Source organism: Microtus ochrogaster, chromosome 16 (genome assembly GCF_000317375.1).
Source record: "Microtus ochrogaster isolate Prairie Vole_2 chromosome 16, MicOch1.0, whole genome shotgun sequence".
In the NCBI taxonomy this organism is placed as follows: Eukaryota; Metazoa; Chordata; class Mammalia; order Rodentia; family Cricetidae; genus Microtus; species Microtus ochrogaster.
In genome coordinates, this window is record NC_022018.1 from 36,298,341 (window position 1) to 36,323,303 (window position 24,963).

At 46.4% G+C, this 24,963-nt stretch overlaps 1 protein-coding gene across 2 annotated transcripts; it reads left to right on the forward strand.

Moving 5' to 3' along the window:
* Positions 1-3,485: 3,485 nt before the first annotated feature.
* Irf4 (interferon regulatory factor 4) lies at positions 3,486-16,350 on the forward strand. Of its 2 annotated transcripts, none has more exons than XM_026783148.1 (8): positions 3,486-3,701; positions 4,613-4,799; positions 5,641-5,729; positions 6,303-6,447; positions 8,110-8,217; positions 10,366-10,719; positions 14,170-14,282; positions 16,210-16,350. In XM_026783148.1, exons 1-8 carry the CDS (start codon positions 3,486-3,488, stop codon positions 16,348-16,350), a joined length of 1,353 nt encoding a protein of 450 aa, XP_026638949.1. The 2 variants fall into 2 exon arrangements, with proteins under 2 accessions (XP_026638949.1, XP_026638950.1); XM_026783149.1 differs by having other exon boundaries at positions 6,306-6,447.
* The last annotated feature ends 8,613 nt before the right edge of the window (positions 16,351-24,963 follow it).

Consider the following 24,963-nt stretch of genomic DNA (forward strand, 5'->3'; position numbering starts at 1 on the left):
GGTCTGTGACTCTCAAAACTGCCCCTTTCCTGTCAACTGTGACTATGATTAAGAAGTTCTCAGTGAGCACCTTGGTCACCCCTTTCTCTCCACCGGCAGCGACAATGTGAACATCAAGAACCTTCAGTGATTCATATGGAAATTTCATTTAACCAAAAAGAGAAACAAAATCATACTGTCTGCAAGAATGGTTGGGACCAGACCTCAATGTGTTGTGTAAAATAAGCCAGTCTCTCAAACATGTGTCTCACGTGCTTTCACGTGTTGAGGCAAGGGCATGAAAGTAAAAGGGGACGCCTAAGGATGTGGGACAGGGCGGAAAGCTCGAGGGGTGGGTGGTAAAAAAATGGCACTAGAGGAGGGGAAGGTGACCTGAGTATTCTCTATCTGTGGATAAAAATGCCGGGAAGAAACCTAATACTGTGTGCCATTAAAAGATGCCAATGAACCAGGAAATGTTAATGGTTCAGATAGTTTATTGTTTGCATCCACCTCACCGTTAAATTATCACAGTTAGGGGAATCTAACTGATGACAAACAAGTAAGCCAGAAGATGGCGTTGAAGATTAGTAATCACATCTTTAAATGAGATAGCCATGCGAAGTCTCAGAAGGTTTCTGGTAATGACTGTTGTTCGAACTTCTGAAAACAGAGGATGTGGATGGGCGAGGGAAATGTTAAAACCGTCTAAGCCAAGACAGAGCACACGGGTATGGAAGGGAAAAAAAAAAAAATCTCTGGTTTGTTGTTTTTGCGCGGAGCAGTCTCCACACTGTGAAGGAAAATAATTCCCCAGTGGCAACACCGTGCAATCTGAAGCAACAATCTCTCCTTCACCCAGAGATGTGTCTCCAGCGACCAGGGCAGTTCCCAACAGGTAGAAGGTGTTCAAAGAATATTTCTGAATGAACAAAGTTGTGAAGGAAGAAGAGGGGAAAACGGGTGTGACCAAAGTTTTCTTTGAACGAAACCCTGTTGTTTACTACCCTGGCTCTGACAGTGGAAAACTGACTGGGGTGAAATAAAGACATGGCATCCTGTTAATTTCTGAGAAAGCCCTGTTGCTGTTAGGAAAAAAGCATCACCGTGGGCATCGCCGAGTCTGTTGTGCTGGGGCTGAACTCAGCTGTTTCTTCTAAAGTCCAGGACCCAGGGTAGAAGATTAAAAGAAAAACCGAGAAATAAGTGAAATGAAAAGCTTTACAAACGTTCCAAACTGACCTGTGGTGGCTGTGATCTAAAATCATATAGAAACTGGTGATCTGGCTGCTTACCTGAAAATATCAAGTAAACAACATATTGCAGACGTCCAAGGCTGGCTGGAGAAAGCCAGTGGTGAAAACTCGGGGAATTAAATTGACCACGTTGTCACTGAAGTAAACTCCTTAGTCCACTTAGCTCTCCTGTTTGGGGCACTCTTACCCCACCGGTAACTGGTAACTGCCTCTCGGGAGGCTGAGGTTAAAATTATCATTTTAACGTGAATTGACATCCGGAAGTACTAACTACCTGAATACTTAGGGATCCCCATCTCTTTTATGTTGCCATAATTGAAACTTTGGGGGCTGTGTGTTGTCTGAGTCATCTCAATTCATCGGTTTCATACACCCAAAGTGTGTAAGCGTTTCAGACACCGTATTTGGACCACGACTTATGGACTCCTCTCTCTATTTTCTTTTTAGTGAGCCTGATGCGGAGAGACAGGGCTTTCCGTTGTCTGTGCCAAGGATGCTCCCTGCCTCTCAATCTATCTCTTCTGTCACGTGCTGTGAGAACCAAGTTCCCTAGACTCCAGCCCCTCCACCGCTTCCCGCCCTGGTCGTGCCGATAGAGATCAGCGGTTACTAGTTAGCAGCTAGTCTCCCTGTAGGTTCTAGTATCTAGCGGAGATTTCCTTTCTGGGCTTTGTCCTCCCCTGGAACGGGCCAGAGTGACTGTCCCATTGGACTGAGAATTTCCGAGTGTGTCAGAGTCCCAATCTCCCTCCCCTGGAGGGACTGGAGAAAGTCAGAGCTTGTCCGCAGGGGGACAGCCCCTGACCCTGTGGGCTACAATCCGAAGCTCCTGTCCCAGCCGGGTACCCTCCTTTGGCCTGGCACGCGGCAGGGATGGAGGGCTGGCCCGGTCTAAGCGAGTCACGCCTTCGCAGGCGGAGCCGCCCCGCCCCGCCCAGCGCAGAGTCCCGCCCCGGCTCTATAAAGTTCCTCTTTCTCACCTCGCTTTCCGAGTTTCACCACTTGAACTTGGGACCCTTTGCTGCCCTCAGCTCAGAGTGCGGGTGAGGTAAGGCCTGGAGTCGGGCAGAAGGAGGAGTATGATGCTGGTGACAGGACAGGGCGGGAACGAAAAGCTCAGCTTTCATCCCTGAGCCCAATGCCTGAGGGAACGTGGGGAGATAGGGGTCCCACCGGCTCCCCCAACTCTGCGTTGACCCGGGTTCTGTGTGAGGCTACTTGGACGCCCAGAACATCCCCCACGGGCTGGGCGGGACGAGCTAACGGGACCGTCTTACCATCAAAGGAGCACACACTGGCGGCAGCTTGCCCGCAGTGGGACAGCCACTGACCCTGTGTTGTTTCCTTTGGAAACTTCTTTCCCAATCCTGGTTCATAAGGACCCAAACTCATTGAGGGCTCCAGCGTGATTCCTAGGCTAATGGCCAAAGAGAACTAGGAGCTCTAAACTTGGGGCGCTCAGAACCCCTTCCCCACGCCCTCCTTCGCTTCCCGCGCAGGGGAGCTGGTGCTGTCTGCAGCACCCAGTATTACCAGATTTGCCTTAACCCCCGCCTGGGGTCGCACCGACCCTCTGCAGGCTGGAATCTCCCGCTTTTTGGCTGCGCTGTTCACCCCAAACCCAGACTTCCACTTGTTGCTTCCAGGGCCCAAGTAACCGTCTCTGGCTGGGTAGGTAGGCCTGGCGTTATCCCGGGGACAAAGTGAGGGTGTCAAAGAAAAGAAGAAAAAAGTCGAGGGAGAGGAGAGCGAGGTGCTCCACATCTACCATGGGCACAGGACCTGGACAAGGGCTAGTCCACGTGCCAGGTCCTTCGCGCCTGGAGCAGCCTAACCCCAGGAGGGGGACGAGGGTAGAAAGAGAGTGAGGGGAAAGTGGGGTGAAAGGAGCCGGCAAAGAGGAGCGAGCAAGCAAACGGGGCGCCCAGGATGACACAAGACTTGGAGTGTTGAGAGAGTTGTGTCTCTAGGAGCTTGCAATGGGGAGCGCGTTAAAATAGTGAACAGTGAGTGCAAGATGGGGCGAGGTGGTGCGCGCCAAGGGATGCTCTCCACATCTTCGCCAAAGTACCTTCTCTTGGGGGAACTCTGGCGAAATTGCACGCGAGCACCTCGCAGCCTTAGGAACTCCGGGGCCTCGTGGTCACTGCAAGAGTTTGGGTCAGGGTGCCCCGAGAGAGATGCGACGGTGGCTGCAGGGAAGTTTGTCTCCCCGCAGTGCGCGAGCTCGGGAGGAGATTGGCACGCGGCATGAACCTGGAGGCGGGCAGCCGGGGCGCAGAGTTCGGCATGAGCGCGGTGAGCTGCGGCAACGGGAAACTCCGCCAGTGGCTGATCGACCAGATCGACAGCGGCAAGTACCCCGGGCTGGTGTGGGAGAACGAAGAGAAGAGCGTCTTCCGCATCCCGTGGAAGCACGCGGGCAAGCAGGACTACAACCGCGAAGAGGACGCCGCCCTCTTCAAGGTTACCGGCAATCGGGGATCCTAGGGCGGGAGAGAGTGGAGGAAGAGAGGAGAGTCAGACAGCTCTCTGGACTCTCTCTACCTCCAGAGCAAAGGACCGGGAAGTCTGGTGGGCCCCGCGAGGCAGAGGCCTGAGCGTCAAGCTTGAGGTCCTGCTTGGCAGAAGCCCCGGGAGAAGGGAAAGAGGCTCTCTGGTGATTACACCATCGGAAAACCAGGTCCCCATTCTTACTTGAGCATCCCTGGGGCGCAGAGGTGCCCTGAGGCTGGGGCTCCTGTTACATAGTCCCCTAGGCTATTTCCTGCCACTGTCACCCCCGACTACTAGGACCACTCTCGGCTACCCTGTCTCTATTTTTCTACTTTTCTGAGTTTCTCTGGGTTTTGTTTCTTTGGTTGGGCTCCTCTGTAGTCTGGTTCTAGTTCTGGAAGCTTCCATCTCTGTTTTTGTTCTTTGGGTGACTTTGTCTATTCCAAGTGTTCCTCTGGGACGCCCCCCCCCCCACGCATGTGAGTAAGGTCCCCAGAGAGTTGGTTCACTGAACTGTGAAGCCCCCAGCCTCCACCTGGCAGCAGGGTAGGGGAAGGGGACTTCCTGCGGGAATTTGTTCAAAGTACCTCAGTGTGACTTCGTAGATGTCCTCTCTGGGGCCTGCCCCTCCGCAGCTCTGCAAGCCTTAGTCTTATCCACACTTGATGTAAGCACTGGGCACCTAGAGTCCACACTAGCGGGGGTCTCCCTATCTCACAACAGGGTCATAGGTGAGAAGTTCTTACCTTAGCGGAATCCGGTATCATGTTCTATGTTTCAGGCAGCAGCCAAGCTGAAACCACAATCTTCCTTTCAGAAATACAATTTGTAAATTCCTTGTGAAGACCTAAGCTTTGACTTTTGCTTCTCTTCACTCTTAGGCCTGGGCGCTATTTAAAGGAAAGTTCCGAGAAGGTATCGACAAGCCAGATCCTCCTACTTGGAAGACAAGATTACGATGTGCTCTGAACAAGAGCAATGACTTTGAGGAATTGGTAGAGAGGAGCCAGCTGGATATTTCCGACCCGTACAAGGTATACAGGATTGTTCCAGAAGGAGCCAAAAAAGGTAGGGGATTCCCCCGATATAGATCTTAGGGTAGAGGCAGCCTGACACTCACAGATCCCAATTTCTACTCGGGCCACTTTCTACTTCTGTTTTGTAGATTGCTACCTCCTACCCCATGGCCAAGCCCAGCAGCCTCTTTGCCCATGCTCTCTGGGTTATGAGTGAAAACCCTGTGGTATTAGTTTAAGATTACGTCTCAGACTTTAAGCCCGGTGGGGGCGTGGGTATGCCCATGAAGGCGTTAAAGTGTTCCGGTTACTCCATTCAGTTAGGATGTGAACCAAATCTCCAAACAAAAACTGCAAGGTCCACTAAAGTTTTACTTACCTAATATCCTCAAATAATTAAGCATTTTTAGAGGGGAAAGCACATTGCACACCCCATAAATATTCACACTTATTGTAATAAGAATGCCAAAGTTTCTACGGCCTGCTGGGATACTTATGAAGATTCAGATCTATGCTTTCCTCTTTCAAAGATTCCAACTGGTGTGTCTAGATCGGAGCCCGGGGAATATGTGTTTGTTCCAATCAGGCAGGATGCCTCAGCTAGGCACCATCTCACTGCCAGAAACCACTCACTCGGTGGATCACAGAGCCCTGCGTGCTGTTTCTTTTTCTGGCTGTCACACACAAGTCAAAACTTGTTTAAACAGTCTAACTGCACAGACAAATAATAGCTGGAGGGAATTGCTTGAAAATAAAAAAAAAAAAACACCTGATTGGTTAACATGGCTATGCATTCTAAGAATTAAATGCTCAGGTATTTTTCTAAGATTTGCTATTCACTTAAGTCAGTTCCCTCTTTCAGTGCTGTTTCTTCTTCTTCCCCAAACACGCAGGAGCGAAACAGCTCACTCTGGAAGACACACAGATGGCCATGGGCCACCCCTACCCCATGACAGCCCCTTATGGCTCACTGCCAGCCCAGGTATGTGGGGGACTGTTGGGCTTGTGGGAGGCTAGGCTGAGTCTTCTGGCCGGCTCCACCAAGAGGGGAAAACACAAATGAAAACAGCAGGACAAACCCCTGGCCAGAGAGGATGTTTCAGTTTCAACATGGTGTCACTCTCCCTGGTGGTTAAGTTGGGGAGTCTGATGTGTCCCACCTATTGAGATGTGCTTCTCTACTGATGGCCAGTCTTCTGGGAATGAGACCTTTTGTGGAAGTCAAGGAATTTGGAAGTAGGACCTTGTCATGTGAAACCACAGGGCAGCTGACTTCTCTAGGCTTCCCCGACGTGAATTACAGTACTGTTTTATTCTCTTTGGCGGCTTACAAAGGGCAGACTGCACTGCAGCTTTTTTGGTGCCGAGCTCGGGCCATATGATGAAACTTTACAAAAATCACAGATTAACACAATGTCCCCATTGTGCCCCTAGACCCTCTATGGCTGTTTCTTACCTACTGTGATAGACAGTGCAAACTACTTTTTGGATAGGATGAGTTAGCTGCTGGCCAGAAAAGGGTGTTTTCCTCTTAGCAATGCCTGTGCTCTGTCAGCAGGTTCATAATTACATGATACCACCTCACGACAGAACCTGGAGGGATTATGCTCCTGATCAGCCACACCCAGAAATCCCCTATCAGTGTCCTGTGACGTTTGGCCCCCGCGGCCACCACTGGCAAGGCCCATCTTGTGAAAATGGTAAGGAATGTGCCAGGGAAGGAGACAGAAGAACAACCTGGGCTCAGGGTGTGGGCACCCCTGGGTGACCCTCCTGGCTAGCACCATAGGGCTGTCCCCTTCCACAGAGATGCTGAGAGACATCACATGAAGACTGGGGAGGGTGGGGGCTGTGAGGCAGGCTCTTGCCTTGTCTTGTAAGATGCTGAAGTCCTGAGAGCCATGAGAAGTATCACTCTGTGTGGGAACTTAATTAAAAGATCCCAGAAATCCTTTCAAGCAGCTCAAAAATGCCCCCTTTTTAATAAATAGAGGAACACGTGGGTATCTACAAGTGCCCAGTGTCAATTATAAAACCTGTCTATTTGTTTTTTGTTTCAATTGTTTGGCTAACATGATCTTAACTCTCCATAGCATCATGTTTTCTTTATCATATTAGGACAGAGGGGCAGATTTTTGTCAGCCTTCCCTCTGAATTGTTCCTTATTACTGATAGAGAGCCATATTATCTCCAGAGTCTATTTCTTCCAACTCTCCTGTAAGGGACCATACTACAAACTGTGCCCAGCCCACCTTTCCAGGGACTTCAGGAGATCACTGTTAGTTCATGACTTTTGAGTGGTGAGTCATTCATTAGTAGCCATTCTTGGTACTAAGGGAGGAACAGATCACAAGTAATCCACAAAACTTCTCTACAAACGAGTGTCAAGTTCCAGAAGACCTGCAGGGTCCCCAGATGCTAGATGAACTCCCACAGAAAAACAAACAAACAAACAAACAAGCAACAACAACAACAACAACAAACCCACCAATTAACCGGACACAGAAAATTCCACAAATTCAGTTAGGCGAAGCTTTGATCATTCATTCATTCATTCATTTATTCATTCATTCATTCATTCATTCATTCATTCAGGTGAGAGCACTGGGCTGCACCCTGCGCCCCTTTTAAACTGTGTGTATTAAGGGAGAGTCTTGCTAAATTCCCCAGGCTAGATCACTCTTTGAACCTTTTGCCTTGAACTCCTGAGCAGCTGGGATCACATGTCTGTACCACCAGGTTGGGCTTCTAAGTTTATTATTTAAATAGAAGTCTTGGCACAGGTCACCACACATGTAGTCCTTTTAGATTATTCTGGGAATCATTTCCTTGTCACAGTTTCACTGCCCCCCCCCCGCCCCCTAGCACCTGCATTCCATACTTGCTTAGATTATTCTTGGTTTAGTGCGCCATAACTTCTGGGCTGCCGGGGAACATGGTTCAGTTTTCCCCAGAACTTACAAACAGCAAGGAGCATAAATGATGACTGAACAATTTGTTAAGTTTTTAACCAGCTTTTATCTAAATCTGAACTCTGGCCCCGCTGGAAACGTGATGTGTGGGCTGGTGCAAATCCCTCTCCTTCCACGCCCCAGGGTCCTGCTGATGGGATATGCAGAGAGCTCCACATTTCCACCAGGGCTGGGCTCTAATTCCTTCCTCCCCGCCACTCTGCATTTTCCCCACTGTACTTGGACTCTGCCCTTTGCCTCATAATCACGTGCTCTGCTGGCAGTGGGTGTCGGGAGCCTCTCAAGCTTGGGTTGGAAGGTGACGGGGCGTGGCTCCTCCCAACTCTAGAGCCCCCCCCTGAACTTGGACTTTCTGCTTAGACATCAACTGATTTTTATTTGCAAACACAGGTTGCCAGGTGACAGGAACCTTTTATGCTTGTGCCCCACCTGAGTCCCAGGCTCCTGGAATCCCCATAGAGCCAAGCATAAGGTCTGCTGAAGCCTTGGCGCTCTCAGGTGAGTGTAGTTCTTCCTTTAAGGCTCTCAGGGAGGTGGCATCTCTCCTCAGGGTAGGTTGGGTGAGGATTTAGATTCTTACCTTGCCGGCCCTGGGGTCTGGAGTGGACATTCACCCAGGATATGCAAATATCACAGAGACTAATCTCTGCAGGAGTACCAAACACTATTTGGATGAAGTCCTTAACCTCTCCATTACCTGCCCAGCTTTCCAGGAATGTGTAGCCAGGCTCCTCCTCCAGCCAACATCACAGAGCAGAGAGTCTTCAATAGGCATAAGGCTTTTCATTTCCAAATGCTGTCTGTCCTTTCAGCATTAGCCACAAACAGGTGGTCCTGAACTGCTTCCAGGGAATGCTGGCTCTGGACCCTGGTCTCTGAGAAGTTCTTATGCCCCCAAAGGACCATATTGCTCTGTCTCCCTTGCAGCTTCGACAGAATTTCTGATCATGCATGGATTTGATCTGATTTGAAAGTTCTGCTACTAATTAAGCCTGAGCTTAGAGATGCCTACCTGTTTCAAGGGAGCCCCAACACACTTGAAATATGCAGCCTATGTCCATTTAATCTTTAGATGATTTTTTGTATGTTTTCAAATGGGTGAATATTAAAGATAGTTTGCACATTAGAATTCCCACCATGCCTATGGCTGCCTTAAAAGACTGAGATTGAAAATATCAACTAAATTGTAACAGTTTTAGGCACTTCCCTTGCTCACAAGGGAGGAATAAATCTTGACACCTAGTTCCTTCCAATTCTCATGCTCAGGGAGACTTTGTGAGCCACTTAAGAGCAGCAGAGGGACAGTTGTGAGCATTAGGGCTTGCCACTGAGTCTAGAAAGCCCCAGACCCTCCTCGGGAACACCTAAGACTTGTACGAGTGCCCCAAGAGTAGGAAATAAATATCTGTTTATAGCTCTGCAATCTGGTGACTCTGGTGACATTAAATGAAATGAAACCTGCCCTGCCAGTCACCTCAGATGGCCAACGCCCCCTCTCTTTGGGTTCATTGCCTGACTTGCTCTTTATAGCAGCAGAAATGGGAGACACCATGATGTGGGCTGTGTCAGAATCTGCCATTGAAGAATACAAGGGTTTTGTGGGTTTCTTTTTCTGGTTTGCATAATTAATTATCAACCCGGGGTGCACTTTTCAGAAAGCCATTCTTTCCAGGCATTGTTTGGGCTCCAACCCCCACCACAGGTATCTGTCTCTGCCTGGGGAGCCCTTTACACACCCAGCCTGCCCTTTAAGACTGTGGGTGGTGTTCTAAAGCGGTTTCTGAAACAATAAAATCATTTGTCAATAATGTCTTAAAGCTGTAGAAAATATAGTTGTTGGGTTCTTTTCAAAGTTGAACACAAAGTTTAGAGGGATTTTAGAAGATTTAACATTAATTTTTGGCTCTTAGAGCATTTTCTCGTCAATTCCTTTTTCCCACCCAAAGAAAATAAAAAAAAAAAATAAGAAAATAAAGGTATTTTTTTCATGGCCCAGAAATCGTAATTTCATTGCTTACTTCCAACATATGTACATGAGAGTTTGTTGGTTGGTTGTTGTTGTTTTGTTTTTACTTAGATGACATCATGGTGATACGTTAGGGAAGTTTCAGAGCTCTCGATACATTTGACTTGTCTTCTGAGATGTTTCTGTAGTTTTTAACTAGTGAAATTAATCTTAGGGTTCAACTTCAAAATTAAAATGGATTTGGCTGTGAAATGACTTCCTATTCAGTGGTGTTACTTCCTATTTTAGACAAAATGCCATCACTGCTAACATCATCATCCAACCAACCCACATAGAGGTGCTGTCTAGTAAAAATGGGCTGGAAATCCAAGCAATACACCCCTCCCCCAAGATGAGTAAATGACCACATCAACCTTTGAAAATGGTCATGTTAGAGAAATAAGTTTCCTTCCAGTTTCTTTGTGGTCCAGGAATCTGCAGGGGACAAGGGCAGCTCACATCTCCCAGACTTCCTTGGCCCTGCAACCTCCTGCTTGTTCATGGAGCATCTTGACACTAGTGTTCCACCTACTGTACTGATATGTAACACATATCAGTGTTGTCGGTGAGTCTTTGGGCCTCTGAGCATTGTAGTATCCGCCCCAGGTCCATCAACACTGACTCCAGAGCTCTCTTCACAGACTGCCGGCTGCATATCTGCCTCTATTACCGGGATATCCTAGTGAAGGAGCTGACCACATCCAGTCCCGAAGGCTGTCGGATCTCCCACGGACATACCTATGATGTCAGCAACCTGGACCAGGTCCTGTTCCCCTACCCAGAGGACAATGGGCAGAGGAAGAACATTGAAAAGTTGTTGAGCCACCTGGAGAGGGGACTGGTCCTCTGGATGGCCCCAGATGGGCTCTATGCCAAAAGACTCTGCCAGAGCAGGATCTACTGGGATGGGCCCCTGGCATTGTGCAGCGATCGGCCCAACAAACTAGAAAGAGACCAGACTTGCAAGCTCTTTGACACGCAGCAGTTCCTATCAGGTAATATACCTCACAACCTGTTTGATGGAGGTGGTGATGGGTGCTGGCATTGGTAGGTCCCAAATGGTGGAGTCTGCCCAGGCAGGGGTCTTCCTCCTGAGATCATGAGCTCACCCAGGAATATGGTTTCTGTTTGACTTGTGTCTTATATTTGTCTGTTGTGTGTTCCCCTTTTAATAGAGGACCAGGAAGAGGGTCCCTATGACCTGGCCAGGATATACTATGGTGCAGGGTGATATCTTAAGTTATCATTATTATTTTGAGGCAAAAGCTATGTAGCTCAGGTTGGCCTAGAACTGGAGATGCACCATCACACTTGGCTAATGAAGTAAAATGTGGGTTTTTGGCAGCTCGTGCCTCTCCACCATCAAGGTTCCACTGTACAGGCTCTATGCTCTCCGCAAGTTTATCTGTTGATACTACAGCTTCTTAGGGGTTCCTAAGAAAAATGAAGAAGGTTAGAAGCATATTGTTAACATTCTTGGTCAGAAGATGTGTCACCCTTACGGAAGTGCCACACTGCAGGTGGGACCAGGTGGAGAGTGTAAGGACCAGCTTCAGCAGGGGGGACACGCCGAGAAAGCTTGGCCTTATCTCTGGCACATAAAGGCTTCTAGTCATATTTTCCAGAACCTGTATTTCTTATTGTTTACATTTTGCTTTTGTTTAGTTAAGTTAGCTGCAAGCTGACTTCTATGAAGTCATTCTCTATGCCACTGTGGGGTGCCATCCAGAGGGTTTCCCTAGCTGTCAGGAGACAGGATGTCTTTGGGGGAGTAGGCTGCTCTGCTGGCTGCTGCCAGTCTCCCCATCATATCATGAGCTTGCTTTTTCCTGAAGCCCTTCCCATACAATCCACACCTCTGACTTTTCTTGTGCTTTCCATTACTTGAAACTGAACTGGTTTTGCTCCTTTCATCAGTGCATAGCAGGGTAGCTTAGAATGCATCTATACTGTGTAAATCACACTAGTTAGCATGTGTATCATCTTGCATGCCTATCTCTTTTTTTTTTTTTTTTGGCAAGAACACTACTTGAAATCTACTCTCGGCTATTGTCAAGCATGTGGTCCATTAATGTAGTCATGAGGATATACCATTGTTGAGCTTGCGTTCAGCAAATTCTTGTCTTAGTGAGAGCCTATATTCTTTGACCCAGAGCTTCCTATCCACTCCCCACTTTGGGTGACCACCATCCAGTGCTACTTTTATGAGTTCAGCTCTATGAGAGTTCACATGGAGGTGTCGCGCAGTATTTGTCTTCGGATGCATAGCTAATTTCACTTAGCGTGATGTTCTCCAGGCTCCTCTGTGTCGTTACAGCTTGCAGGCCCTCCTACTTTATCAGGGCTTAGTAATATTCTGTTATTATCTATATTGCATGGCATTCTCTTTAATTGTGTGTTAATTGGTGGGCACACAAGGATAACTCCTTATCTGAGATGCTCTAACAGGTGCTGTTGCCATGTGAGAATCCAACTGTCTCTCCAATATTGATTTGCCCTACCTTGGATGTGTACACAGGGAAGACAGCTGAAGCTTCCATGTGCTTCTTCCTTCCGTTCACTTACAAGTCCCAGAGATCTTGGTGCTAGCGGCGTTTCCTCGGTCCTTTGAGCTTCGGTGGCCAGCATTTGCTTGGGTTCATCCAAAGACTCTTTTATTTCCCAAAGCAAAGCATGTTCCTTGATAGATACCGTTTTCTAAGAGTTGGGGCACTAAAAGGGAACCATCTCAGGCTCCAAGGCAGCTGTATAGGGAAGACCCTCAGAGCTTGGCAAGACTGTTTTGCCTCCCTTGTGGTGAATTCTAGCGTTTGTAGTCTAAGGCAAAAAAGAGCAACTTCTTGGGATGGTCATCTGCACATCCTACGCTTGCACTGGGGTCTGGAAGTCCTCATGCGCCCCCCCCCCCACCCAAACGGAAGATTACCACCAATTCCCTGCTTGACTAAGGAATCCCAGAACAATGACGGTTGCCAGAGTGGGGGGCTGGGAAGTACACTTGATTTTATTTTATTTTTTCCTGCTGAGGATCAAGGCAGGAGGCTGGTGCCACAGTGGAAAGAACACTACTGGCTGGAAATTTACTTTCTCGGACTTGTAGTTATCCATAAGCAAGAACTGTTCATTTCTGTTCCCCCCTTCTGTAGTGGGACTTGTTCTTTTGGCATCCACAGCCTCCATAGTCCCCAAGCGGCAGAACAGCCTCTGCACCTAGGGATTCCCGCTTGTTCTTGAATTAGCTGGCTGAGGTGGGCTTTCTCGGAGACTTGTCCTCACTTGCTCCTCTGACTAGCCTGTGGTGTGGGTGTCCTCCCAGGCTCAGGGCTAGGCCCTTTACACACTGTGACTGAACCACTTGGGTTTGATTTGAATTCTGGAAGAAGAAAGAGAAAGAGAAGCAGGAAGTCGGTTCTGTGAGCTTCTAGAAGCTCTTCAGTTGCAGAGAGCAGTGGAAATCTTTGATATCTACCCATTCAGGATTTGCACCCTACTAGGGACAGTCCCTATACGCTACAGGGTTGAGCATTCATATCAGATAAGGGCAGAGTCTTCAGGGCTGCTCTGCAGGAGGGCAGCTCCTTTATGTCAGCTTTATGAAGACAAGACCTGGGAACCCAGTGCCAGGAGGAAGAGTTAGGGTTGATGTCAGTGATTGAATGCGGCTTTCTTTTTGTTCTTAGCAGTGCTAGGGGTGGAACCCAGGGCCTTGCACACATAAGGCAAAGGCAAATGCTCGGCCAGCGGCAGTGCCCCTGGCCAGGGAGAGGTTTCTTTTCAACAATGTTCTTCTCTGTTTCGTGTCTCTCAAGAAAGAATACCCTCAGCAGGCATATCTTTGCCAGAGGGGTTTATCAACCCTCATCCCCCCCCCCACCTACCCGGCCGTTCTTATGTCATCATTCTGTCCCCAAAGTGAGACTGAAGTCTACTCAGGTCATGGTTTGGAGCTTTAGACATAGTACCCTGTGGGACACTACTGCCAACAGCTGGTGTGGGAGACAGATGCCCTCGGTGCCCAAACACCACGTGGCCACCACGGATAGGGCAGCAGTGTTTAAAAATAACCTCAGGCCACCAGAAGGTTTTGCCTTTTGAAGTTGAAATGTCTCCTTTGCCTGTGCTCTTTGTTTGCTTCAACAAGGCTACTTTTCTTTCTTTTCTGTCCTCCCTCACTTCCTTCTCCCACCTTGTGCATTTCCATGAGTCCAGTGCTGCAGAACCAAGTTTTCACGCTTCGGTCATGTTCCTCAAGTAAAATGAGCTTATGAGGTCACATGTGAATTCGAACATGAGGTTCTGTGTCTGGGGTTTGTCCCAAAAGCTAGACTTAGGTAAACAGAGCTTGGGCTCCCCCAAAGCAGAATCACACGTGGCTCTTGTTTTCCATTCTGCCCACTTTACCAGATGTCTGAGCAGTTTTTTTTTTTTCCTTTGTGGGTTCCCAGAGCTGCAAGTGTTTGCTCACCACGGCCGGCCAGCACCGAGATTCCAGGTGACCCTGTGCTTCGGCGAGGAGTTTCCAGACCCCCAGAGGCAGAGGAAGCTCATCACGGCTCATGTGAGTTCCCAGTTACATCACTGTCGAGTCACACACTGTGGAGCGGTCCCTTTTAGAGAAGTGGCAAGCGAAGAGCAAACGTCAACTCACCTGGGAAAATAAACGCAGCCCTTAAAATAGCAGAGGAGGAAACAGGCTCCAGTGAGCAGCACAGCTCAGGGTGACAAGCTTCCAGCCAAAGTCTGTCACCACCAAAGCAACAGGGTGGATACCTTCAACCCAAGGCTCTGTGTGTCCGGTATTCTTCATCTCCCGTTCTAGAGGAATTTCAAGCAGTTGATACCAAGAGCTGCCCTCTGACCTCTCTGCTTCTTGTGGGCTTTTAAAGGGCTGTCTATTCTAGTAGAGCTTCCCTGTGGGGAAGAACTTTCCCCACAGGGAAGCTGCCTGTTGTATATAACATAGGTTCCCTCCAGATAGTTCCGAGGACCTCTTTTTTTCTGTGGTACTTTGGGGAGTTATTTAATAGTTCGACAAGAGGTCTGTGGAAGAGGCCTAAGTCTTCCCAGGAGTCCAGGTAGGCCAGTCTGTCCTTACGCCCAGTCCAGTTTAAGATGTGTGCAACGGTGGCCTGTAAATATCTTTTGCGAAGAAAAGATAGCAGATTTATTTAGACAATGTTTAACACTCATTTAATAACTAAAAAGCAGTTCTGAATACCCGATGTTTTTAATTGGAAGATTTTCCTCTATTGCCTGTCTAGAAAAGTATCCAGTACCAAGTTAATGTTACTTTCCCAAATACCCACGATATCCAAATGCAAAGGGGATTTTAGTTCTGAGAGTATTTCTTAGTAAAAATTAAAAGTCAGGCATACAACTCAGTGGTAAATAGTTGTCCAGCACTGGATTCCAGACCCAGCTGGGGATGGGGGTGGGGCACTGATGCTGAACACTCAGCCTCCCTTCCTGATTGCAAAACAAAATCCAAGAAGCAACTATAATCCTGGACTTGAGCATTTCTTCAGTTCTATTTGGTGGTTGATACAATAAGTTTGTAATCGAGTGGGTAAGTCTAGCATTGATAAGCAGCATTTTAAAAGTAGTGTGGAAATTCCTGCCTCGATCTGATTTGAAGGAATTTGGGATGCAGTGGGGCTCCACAAGGAAAAGCAAGGGCGGGCCTATAGGCAAAGGGCTTCAAAATGCTGCCCTAAGGTCCATAGGTAGAAAACATACTCAGGCGCCCACTCACGGACTCTCTTTGTTGTCTTAATTAATTAATTAATTAATTAATTAACTTAATTAATTAAGTCTTATTACAGACTTAATTCATGTAGGTGATTACAGAAGAGTCATATCGGTCATTGTATATCAAATAAGAAAAGTTTTAATGCATATGTGATTGGTTGATAGAGATCATTCAGCCTGACTTGGCGAAGGCTGGCTTTGATTGGGAATGTGATCTATGCTCACAAACAAACTAGATCCACCAGATCAGATCCAGTGAACCACGGTTTGCCATAATGCTGTTCAAGTGTTTGTCTTCTCCCTGTGGTTCAGAGTTGTACATACTACACAGTCATCCGGTCATTCAGGGTGACCCCCTCTCCCTGTCAAACTCATGAACCTAACTTACCCTGAGTTTTACTTACCCCGTTAATTAAATTTTAATTTAATCACCTGATAATGTCCAGTCATTCAGTCAAATAAATTCCAAGAGACAATTGGTTTGAAAAATGCCATATTCAGCTTCAATTATAAAATCAAGAATACTGTTTCCAAGATATGGTCTTTCAGGTGTTGTAAGTGCAAACAAAACTGGTTTTTCAAATGGCTCTGAACATGTTTTTGCTATGTAAACTTATACAACTTGGGGTTGTGCTTAGAGTCTGAGGGTCATTTCATGACGCTTCAACTGTATGGTGCTAAGAGAATGCTTTTTCACATCTACTAATGTCTCTTTTTAAAAAAATGTCTTATTAAAGGTGGAACCTCTGCTAGCCAGACAACTGTTTTATTTTGCTCAACAAAACAGTGGACACTTCCTAAGGGGCTACGATCTCTCTGAACACATCAGTGCTCCAGATTACCACCGATCCGTTCGTCATTCTTCCATTCAAGAGTGAACCAGCCACACCAAGGATTTGGCTTCGTTGTATATACTCTGACATGGCAGCTGATTGACGCCCCCTTTTTTTCGGAAGAGCTACCAAGTGGGTTCACAGTTGAAGACACAACCAGCAGGAATCTGTGATGAAAAACATCTCTATCTGCTCAACAGAGGCGCTCCGCCCAGAAGAGCGACTCTCATCCAGGTCTTGACAAGTGCTGGTATTTTGGTGACCGTGCCCTGGCTTATAACTGTGAAACCTGATCTGATCAGTGATGTGTTTACATGTACTTAATGCCGGCTTGAGCCTGGTGTAGACCGGCTTTTGCTTGCAGACTGAAAAACTGTCGGTATGAATCCCTGACTAGAGAAGGCAGACTTAAGCAGTCCATTTCTCAGGAAAGTAAAGTCTATACTGGAGACTACCCTGCCCACCCACAGAAAAATGTGTTCCGGAATGGCGGGGATCATGTCTCTCAGCCTTAGTCTAGGTTGCAATGTCCCTGTCACTCAGACTCTGCAAGTAGACCCTGTATCCTGTGTGTTCCTTCTCCTTGGCCTTCCCTCACAGTCAGCTGGTGTACTCTGTGGTCACATACTTGAGCCAAAAAGCATCAGGGATACATAAGATGGGGCATTTTTTAATGTCCTTCTTTCTAACAATGACTACAAAGCATTTTTATTTGTCTCCCTTTATTATTTTTTTCTGAAATAAAGGAAGAAAGGAAGGAAGAGAGAGAGCTAGAAATCAAGAGACTGAATACTAGAGGTAGTTTTTTTTTTTTTTTAAAGTTCTGTGCCATTTCCCCTTCTATTTGTTTTGTTGGCCATCTGTAGTCTCCATGGCAACACTGGAGGGGAGGAGCTTTTGTGCAGGTTGGGAACTATCAGGACACCAGTGGTTCAGCTGACTGAACAGCTGCAGAGTCAGTAGGCTGTTTCTGTTTATTTTGTATGTTAGATGCTTCCTTGTGCCAGTAATAGTCTGAGAGTCTCAAAATTACTAGACTTTTCCCAAAATACATTCTTTCACAGAATTCCAAGAGGCCCATTTGCCTTCGTCAGTCTGGCCCCTTACTCTCTTGCTACTGTTTTTGTTTAGGTGACTTTGCCATGTTCCAGGATTTCCCCTACCACCCTGTACTGTCTGTTTCTCCCAGGCTCAGGAAGAGTCAGCTTGTCTCAAACACGCGACACTCATTTGTTTTGTTTTCTTTTTTTTTTTTCAACATGGTACTCTTTACTATTTCTTAAGTCATTCCACAGTATATATTCAACGAAATGGAGCATTGGAGTGTCATTTTTTATGTTTAAAAAGAAGCCTTTGTGAAATAATACACATTATGGAAAATATCAACAATTAGAGAAGGGGAAAACTGAAAAGCATTTTATGTTTAAATCTTCCTTCCTAGAATTAGCTCTGAGAGTTCAGCCTGTTCTTTAGAGCTGTTTTAGTTTTCTATACTTGTGCATGCAGACGCCTTTTAGAGAGAGAGAGAGAGAGAGAGAGAGAGAGAGAGAGAGAGAGAGAGAGAGGTGGTGATAGACTCTTATGGACCTGACTATGCAGCCTTACCTGACCTTTTGAGTGGCATGTGGGATTCCACGGCAGTGTGCCTGGCTGTGGTTTAGGCATCTCGTTAGCTACTTGTCAGTGATGCATCCCAGCAGCCCACTGAGTCTCGTGAATGGAAGTCATTTATACATCTTATAGATGCAAAGCATTCTGGGGTATATTATCCCAAGGGAAGAAAAAAAGTGAGAACCGCTCTTTCCCTGAGGCCCGAAACTGTAGCTATGATCCTGGAGAGTATTTAACCACACCCACAGCTGGCACTTCGCCAGAGTTATCTGTCCTGTCTGGTATGACCACGACTCCCCCCGCCCCCCCAAGCAGACGATTCATCCCAATTGCCATGTGAATTCTTTTCCTCTACTTTATCGCTATGCCGTTTTAACAGTGGAGCTGAATTTTCTGGAAAATGCTTGGTCGTTTGGACCACCAACTCCTATCTCACTTTACAGCCATGCGCGCTGATGGCTCCAATCTTGAGCCACATGTAGGAAAGAGAAGCACAGAACGGCCAGGCGAATGCTCCTGACATAGAAAGGAATGGCTTCCTCATCCCTTTTAAAACAAAGCGGCATGCACATACTGGAATCTAGTTTTCCTCACGGGAAGATGTTGTGGGACAGGCAGGCTGAGGAACACTGCATCACGGGGGGAAAGTACTCGGCTCCCAAGGACACATGCTGTTGGCTTGTTTCTTGTCCTTGGGCAGTCATTAATGTTTAGTTTAAAATTAAAAAGCCCCCAATCCCTCCGTTGTTGTCCTAGACAAAGAAGGTTATAGAAACCACCTTTTGAGATCTGGCTAGACTCTGGAATTGGAGCAATGAGGAGCCTGCCTCATTGTGAAAATACCAGGACTATAGAGGCCTGGGTGGACTGTCTGACTGGCTGTATGCTGGGTATAAGGAATGCCACCAGGCTGAGTTTGGTGACTGGTTAAGGCATGTGTGAGGTTCTCTTACTCTGTAGAGGAGTTGAATGTGAGCCCCAGCAGCAGAGGATTCTGGGAATCTAGGTGTCATGTCCTATACAGGAAAAGCCTTCACTATTGCTTTAAGACTTTTATTCCATGGGTGATATTTTGACCAAAATTCAAACAAGGTTTAAATGCCCTTTTGTTCCTCCCTCCTTTCTACAGGTGAATATGTTGTTGTTTGTTATTGCTGAAAAATGTGAAATTGTTAAGCTCTCTGTTTTTGTTATTTATCTCCCTAAATCTCCTGGCTGCTGTATCTACTTTGATGTTGCCATAAGGTCACACACCTTTTTGCAAGTTGCCTCTTCACTAGTTGAGGCCTGTGCTGTATACGGGGACTCACCCAGTCTTTGCCAACTGCTGCTCACTGTTACACGAACACAGGGAAGGTCGATTTTCCTGGATCCATTTTCACCGCTTGGAGAAGCGCATCTCCCGAGATTACGAAAGTAGATCAGAGAAAGGCCAGCAGGCCAGCCCTGTTAGACACTGAGATAAGCTTCACACTCTTCAAGGGAAGGACATCCATGCCCTGTGCACCCACTTCACAGTAAGAGAACTGGGTGGGGGGCAGGACTCAGACATCTCTGGGTCAGAGCCCATACTTTGGAGGTCCTGCCATGAAAGCAAGGATGCCTCCCATTCTGCATGCGGGGTTGGCATATGCCATACATTTTGCTGTAAAACTTGCTTCACAGAGCGAACTGTGTGTTTTTAAATATTTGATAAATAAAGGATTTCTAAGAAGATGGACTGTGGGGCACATTTAATACAACCCTGGCAGCCTTTGAAATACTTCCTCCATCTGCTGGGTTCTTGGGGAGCCTGTCAGCACTCTACTTCCTTCCTGGCTGCCTGCGTGTCCTTGAAATCAGAGCCCTATTCAGCTGAGGGGTGGGGGAAGAGGGAGGAGGAAAGAAGGAGGGAAGACAGCAAGCCAGGACTGTGCCATTATAGACCTAAGTCTTCAGTTTTGTCTGAAGGCAGCACCTAGTCACCCCGTGTGCTCTCTCTGCCCTGTCTTTTCTCCCTAGAGCTGTCTTCTGAAAGGCCTGGTGGACCCAGGGATTATAATTTTTTCATTTTAAGAAAAAAATAATTTATAGTACGTGTGTGTTTTCCTGTGTGTAGGTACATACACATGTAGGTGCCTACAGGGCCCAGAAAGTGGGTCCGATGCCCTGTGGTTGTGTTACAGGGGGATGTTAGCCACATATATAGGGACTGAGAGCCGATTCCCAGTCCCCATGAAGAGCAGCAAGTACTCTAAATGAAGGTGAGCCATCTCTCTAGTCAGGCAAAATAGTCTTTAATTGTTTTAATGTTCAGTTTTATACTTCAAGTCCCTCTGAGCTTCTCATCACGGGGGTAACATAGAGCAAGCCAGCATTCTGATAGTGCAGGTTTTAGGAGACAGGCACAAGGTGCAGGTAGACTCCTGGTTGTTACCTGGAACTCCTTGGCTGGAATTCTCTCTGAGAAGCCAAGCCAGAGAATCTTTCTCTCCTGAATCTCTTTTCCTGACAAGGCTGTGAACTTCCATATTGCCCAGTCTCATAGGAAGACTGTCAGCCCACGACTACAGCCTAGGCTGTGAAAAGCTCAGGGCTTCATGGGGCTCTGGGGAAAGGTTTTAGTGTAGCTGTAGGACACCCAGAATAGCAGGGTGATTTTGAATTTACTAAATGGTAACCAATAACCCCACTAATTCTCCTTTGGAAGCTCCCTGTGCCCCATAAACATAGATGGACTCAAGTCAGCACAAACAGCCAGGATTTTACCAACTAATTTTACTACTCAAACCTATGCTTGTTCAAAGGGATTTCGCTGAATTGAGTTCTTAGCTTTTTTGTATTCCTACTGGTCCCTAGGTCTAAGATTTTTCTTTCCAGTACAAGGTTGACTGTTGGTTTTCTGTAGTCAACTGGTAGTGCCAGGACAAACACGGTTGTGCTTTGCACTTGGAGCGATATTCATCTATATCAGGAAGACATGGCATCCATGCATGCTGTCTTTCTGGGAAGGAACTGCAGGGTTGGCTGCAATCTCTCACATTTTCTAGCAGAGGCAAGTCTTTTCCAGTTTGGGTCTAGTTATGAATTAAAGGCCAACCAGTATGTACCTCCTGCGATGTGAGCCAGGGGCTGGAGGGCTATCTTGAGGATGTCTTCACAGGTACCCTGGTCCTCTCCCTTGGGAGACTTCTCCTGCTACCTGTTCACCTAGGCAACCCTCTCTCATGAGGTTAGAGTGTCGTTTCTAGAAGTGCTTCACCTCCCATGCATACTTTGTTCGGTTCCGAGAAGGGTGGCATTTCTGTGGTCCAGAGAAACTCCATCTCCTGCTTTTTCTTCTTTCCTTTGGGACCAGGGATCAAAATGGCCAGAACATTGAGAAAGACTAATCCTGTCAGTTCTGTTGGTCATCTTGCTTAGCAGAAGAAAATGGTCAATCTAGCTAGGGAGAGAAAATAGAAGATGAGACCAAATGAGGTGTAGATGCCAGCAGTCCCTTACAAAGAGAATTATATTCTGTGAAGCAAGATTAATAAAAACTCAGGGAGAGAAATTAGGGTTCAACCTGATGGTCAAGAAAAGCAAAGCAACCAGCCACTGGCTCTTACCTCTATCTCAGTTCAAAATGGCGACCCTGTCTCCAGGAATCTCAGAATGAGACTGGGGTTGTGAGCTGTCTCTTCCTGTTTTATATTCCTCTCTAGGGCTGGGATTAAAGGCATGTACAACCCGAATTAAAGGCATGCACCACCCGGTTTCTATGGCAACTAGTGTGGTTCCTGGGATTGAAGGTGTGTGTCACCACTACCTGGTGTGTAAGGCTGACCAGCAGGGCTGTTTTACTCTCTGATCTTCAGGCAGGCATTGTTTATTAAACCACACATGAAATGGCACTACAGTTCTGCCTCCTGGAAGAGAAGTAAACTGAAAGGAGTAGTGAGAGCCAATAAAGGAGTTGTAGAGAGGCAAAAAAAGACTACATCCGCAGCGGGGGAGGACAATTTCCTGGTTGACTATGTGGACCAATAACTAAGAATTATGGACATGCCGAGATGGGTCTGAGTAGAACTGAATATGGGGCCAGAACTTACAAACATACATACCCACATGCATACGAACAGGAGATGGGGGCAGAGTTAGGGTCCTAATAACTCCTTCAAGGGCACACCCTCAATTATCTTCCTTACAGTAGGCCCCACCCGTCAAAGACTGAAGTAAAGACCATTTCACCTCCCAGTAGCGCTTACCAACCACAGAAGCTGTGTAATATCTATGTCTGTGGCCTAACACTGGCCATTCTTTACGGCAATTTCCAAGTTCATCAATATGTCCTCCTGACTATCAACTTCTTACAGAGAGAACGTGTGTATGCCATTATGGACCTGCCATCTGCCCACGGTGGGAACTCAGTAAATAGATGGGAAAAGACAGACTTAGGAAATTTAGATAGATCTGCATTTCTGTGTAACACTGCCCATGAAGGTCCACAGGCAATCCATCTATGGACCAAAATAGTGCATAACCACCAAAAGCTCAATACTAGTTCAGTACTTTATGACATGAGAAAACTTACTTTCTATTTTTTTTTTACTTAAAATACTTTAAATGTACACACTTGTACTATAATTATTCAATTCTGATTTGGTTTCTGCCTTGCTTAAATAAGCACTTATAAATGCCCTTTCTCTTTCTGCATCTATGCCAGACTCTTTCATCTCCTGCCCACACACATCCATACTTCACTTCCTCTTTTTCCATCCTGCCTCATTTCAATACTTCCTTATTTATATCCATTAAATGAATAACTGGATCACACACAATCGATACACTAGTGCTGCTGTCCCTGAAACGTCCTAGAGACACAAGGGAAGCACCGGTGTCTTCTACTGCGGGTTAGCACCAGGATTGCTTTTTACTGCAGCTGGCTTTCTCCAGGAGTTTTCGTGAACATGTGAATTCAAGTGAAGACAGCACACCAGGAAGACTCACGAGAAACACAATAAACACACAAAAAGAGTGGGGGGGGGATCAAAACCTGAAGGACATATCCAACCAAACAGGTATAAACCAAAACAAAGATACACAAAACAGGAACAGTTGCCACCCTGACCCTTCCACAGCTTCACAACCTAATTCTGGAAAACAAAAGATGGAATGACAGAAGATTTCATGATCTCAGTCTTGTAAAGGATCAGTGTCTACATAGAGGAGTTTAGTAGACAGATAAATGAAGAAAGACAACCAGCACAGGTTCTAGATTTCAAGTATGCAAAGAAAGAATATTAAAATCTGTAAATGAAGCCGGGCGATGGTGGCACACGCCTTTAATCCCAGCACTCGGGAGTCAGAGGCAGGCGGATCTCTGTGAGTTCAAGACCAGCCTGGTCTACAGAGCTAGTTCCAGGACAGGCTCCAAAGCCACAGAGAAACCCTGTCTCGAAAAACCAAAAAAAATAAAATAAAATAAACAAGATCTGTAAATGAGGGACACTAGGATGTCGGAAAAAGCCATATGGAAACCTACTATGTTACAAGTTTCATACACACAGGGAATAATACTTATCACTGAAGCCATATGCTAACAGCACCAAGTATGAGATACTTCCTCTCAAGTTGTTAGTCAGAGGTGTCCTGGAGACCCCCAAAACAATACAGACCATTTTCATTGCTGTTGGTTGCCCACCAGAACTTCATGGTAAAACCCCATTGCCGAAGACATCACACACATTGGTCATAGGAACAGAGAGATTCAAGTTGGTGCAGACTAGGAAACTACCTAGTTTTCATAGTTCGGTAGGGAGGGGAGGATATCGTAAGCAATCTTACCTAGCTGTAAACCCTGTGAAATATAGCAATGATTGGCACAACAATGGCATGATCGTTGTATAGGTAACCACCTACTTTCTGATTTCTATTCCACAGGAGGAAACTCATGCCTGGTTACTATAAGTCTGGTCAGAAACCCATGGTAGATAATCCCATAGGCTTCAGGATATTATTCTATTAAGTGAACACAGTTTCAAACTGCTTCCTAAATTCATATCTTTATACCCAGAGATCAGTGCAACTTTCAAACCTCACCTGAAAAGTTTCTTTATGAAGCAGATGGTGGTTAATGTAGAAACTCACACATGGCGGAAGTGCAGGGAATAAGTGTCAGTGGATTTTTCAATCACAAATGGGACATCCAAAATATACCCCTCCAAGGACGAGGGACCATTAAGGAGAAGGGGGCAAAAAGATGGCAAGCTCCAGATAATGCAAAGAACCAGAGCAAACAGTGTCTCCTAGACAGAGAAAAACTGTGGTATGTTGGCATTCATGAACAAGATCAAGTCAGTCCACATTATGGCATCGAGGGGAAGATGCTCCTGAGCCACCACTTCTAACCAAGGAACTATAGACAGTTGATGGCTCATTCATGAGCCCCCCTACTCCTAAATGAGGAGCTACAGACAGTTGATGGCTTCTCAGGGAGAGGGAGTCAGGTTTTTTTAAGTGTAGTCCTGGTAAGTCAACCAGGCTCCAGTGTCTGGCCTCCTGTCTAAGAGTGTATGACACTGCTAATTGGACTTGATGTGTTATTTTTAAAAATAATGAAAAAAAAAAAATAAAATTGTGTCTATAGAGAGGTGGGAGTAGCTCTCAGAGGAGCTGAGGAAAGATTGGGGGTTGATATGTTCAAAATACATTATAGGAAATTCTCAAAAGATCAATTTAAAACATTTTTTTAAAAAACTGCAAGGTAAAAGCACTTGTTAGCATGTAAAGAAAAATTCACCAGAGTATCATCAAATCACCAACACCATGCGCAGTCTCTCATCTTTCCATAGGTCTCTGTTGTTGTGGAACAGAATAATTGTTTAGCTGTTAAGATGTGTTGCTTTTGTTTATGCTGCATTTGTTTAACTATATAAAGATGTGTGGCTGTTTCATCTTACCTGCCTAAGGTAACTGATTGGTGTAATCAAAAGCTGGACAGCCAATAGATAGGTAGTAGAGGGATAGGTGGGGCTGGCAGGCGGAGAGAATAAGTAGGAGAAGGAATCTAGGCTCAGGAGAGAA

What these genes read in the sequence shown, in the direction of transcription:
- Irf4 (XM_026783148.1), top strand. Translation starts at nt 3,486, where the DNA reads ATGAACCTGGAGGCGGGCAGCCGGGGCGCAGAGTTCGGCATGAGCGCG. An exon ending in ATGGCTCACTGCCAGCCCAG is followed by an intron (nt 5,730 to 6,302) that starts GTATGTGGGGGA and finishes GTGCTCTGTCAG; the next exon opens with CAGGTTCATAATTACATGAT. An exon ending in TGAAGCCTTGGCGCTCTCAG is followed by an intron (nt 8,218 to 10,365) that starts GTGAGTGTAGTT and finishes CTCTCTTCACAG; the next exon opens with ACTGCCGGCTGCATATCTGC.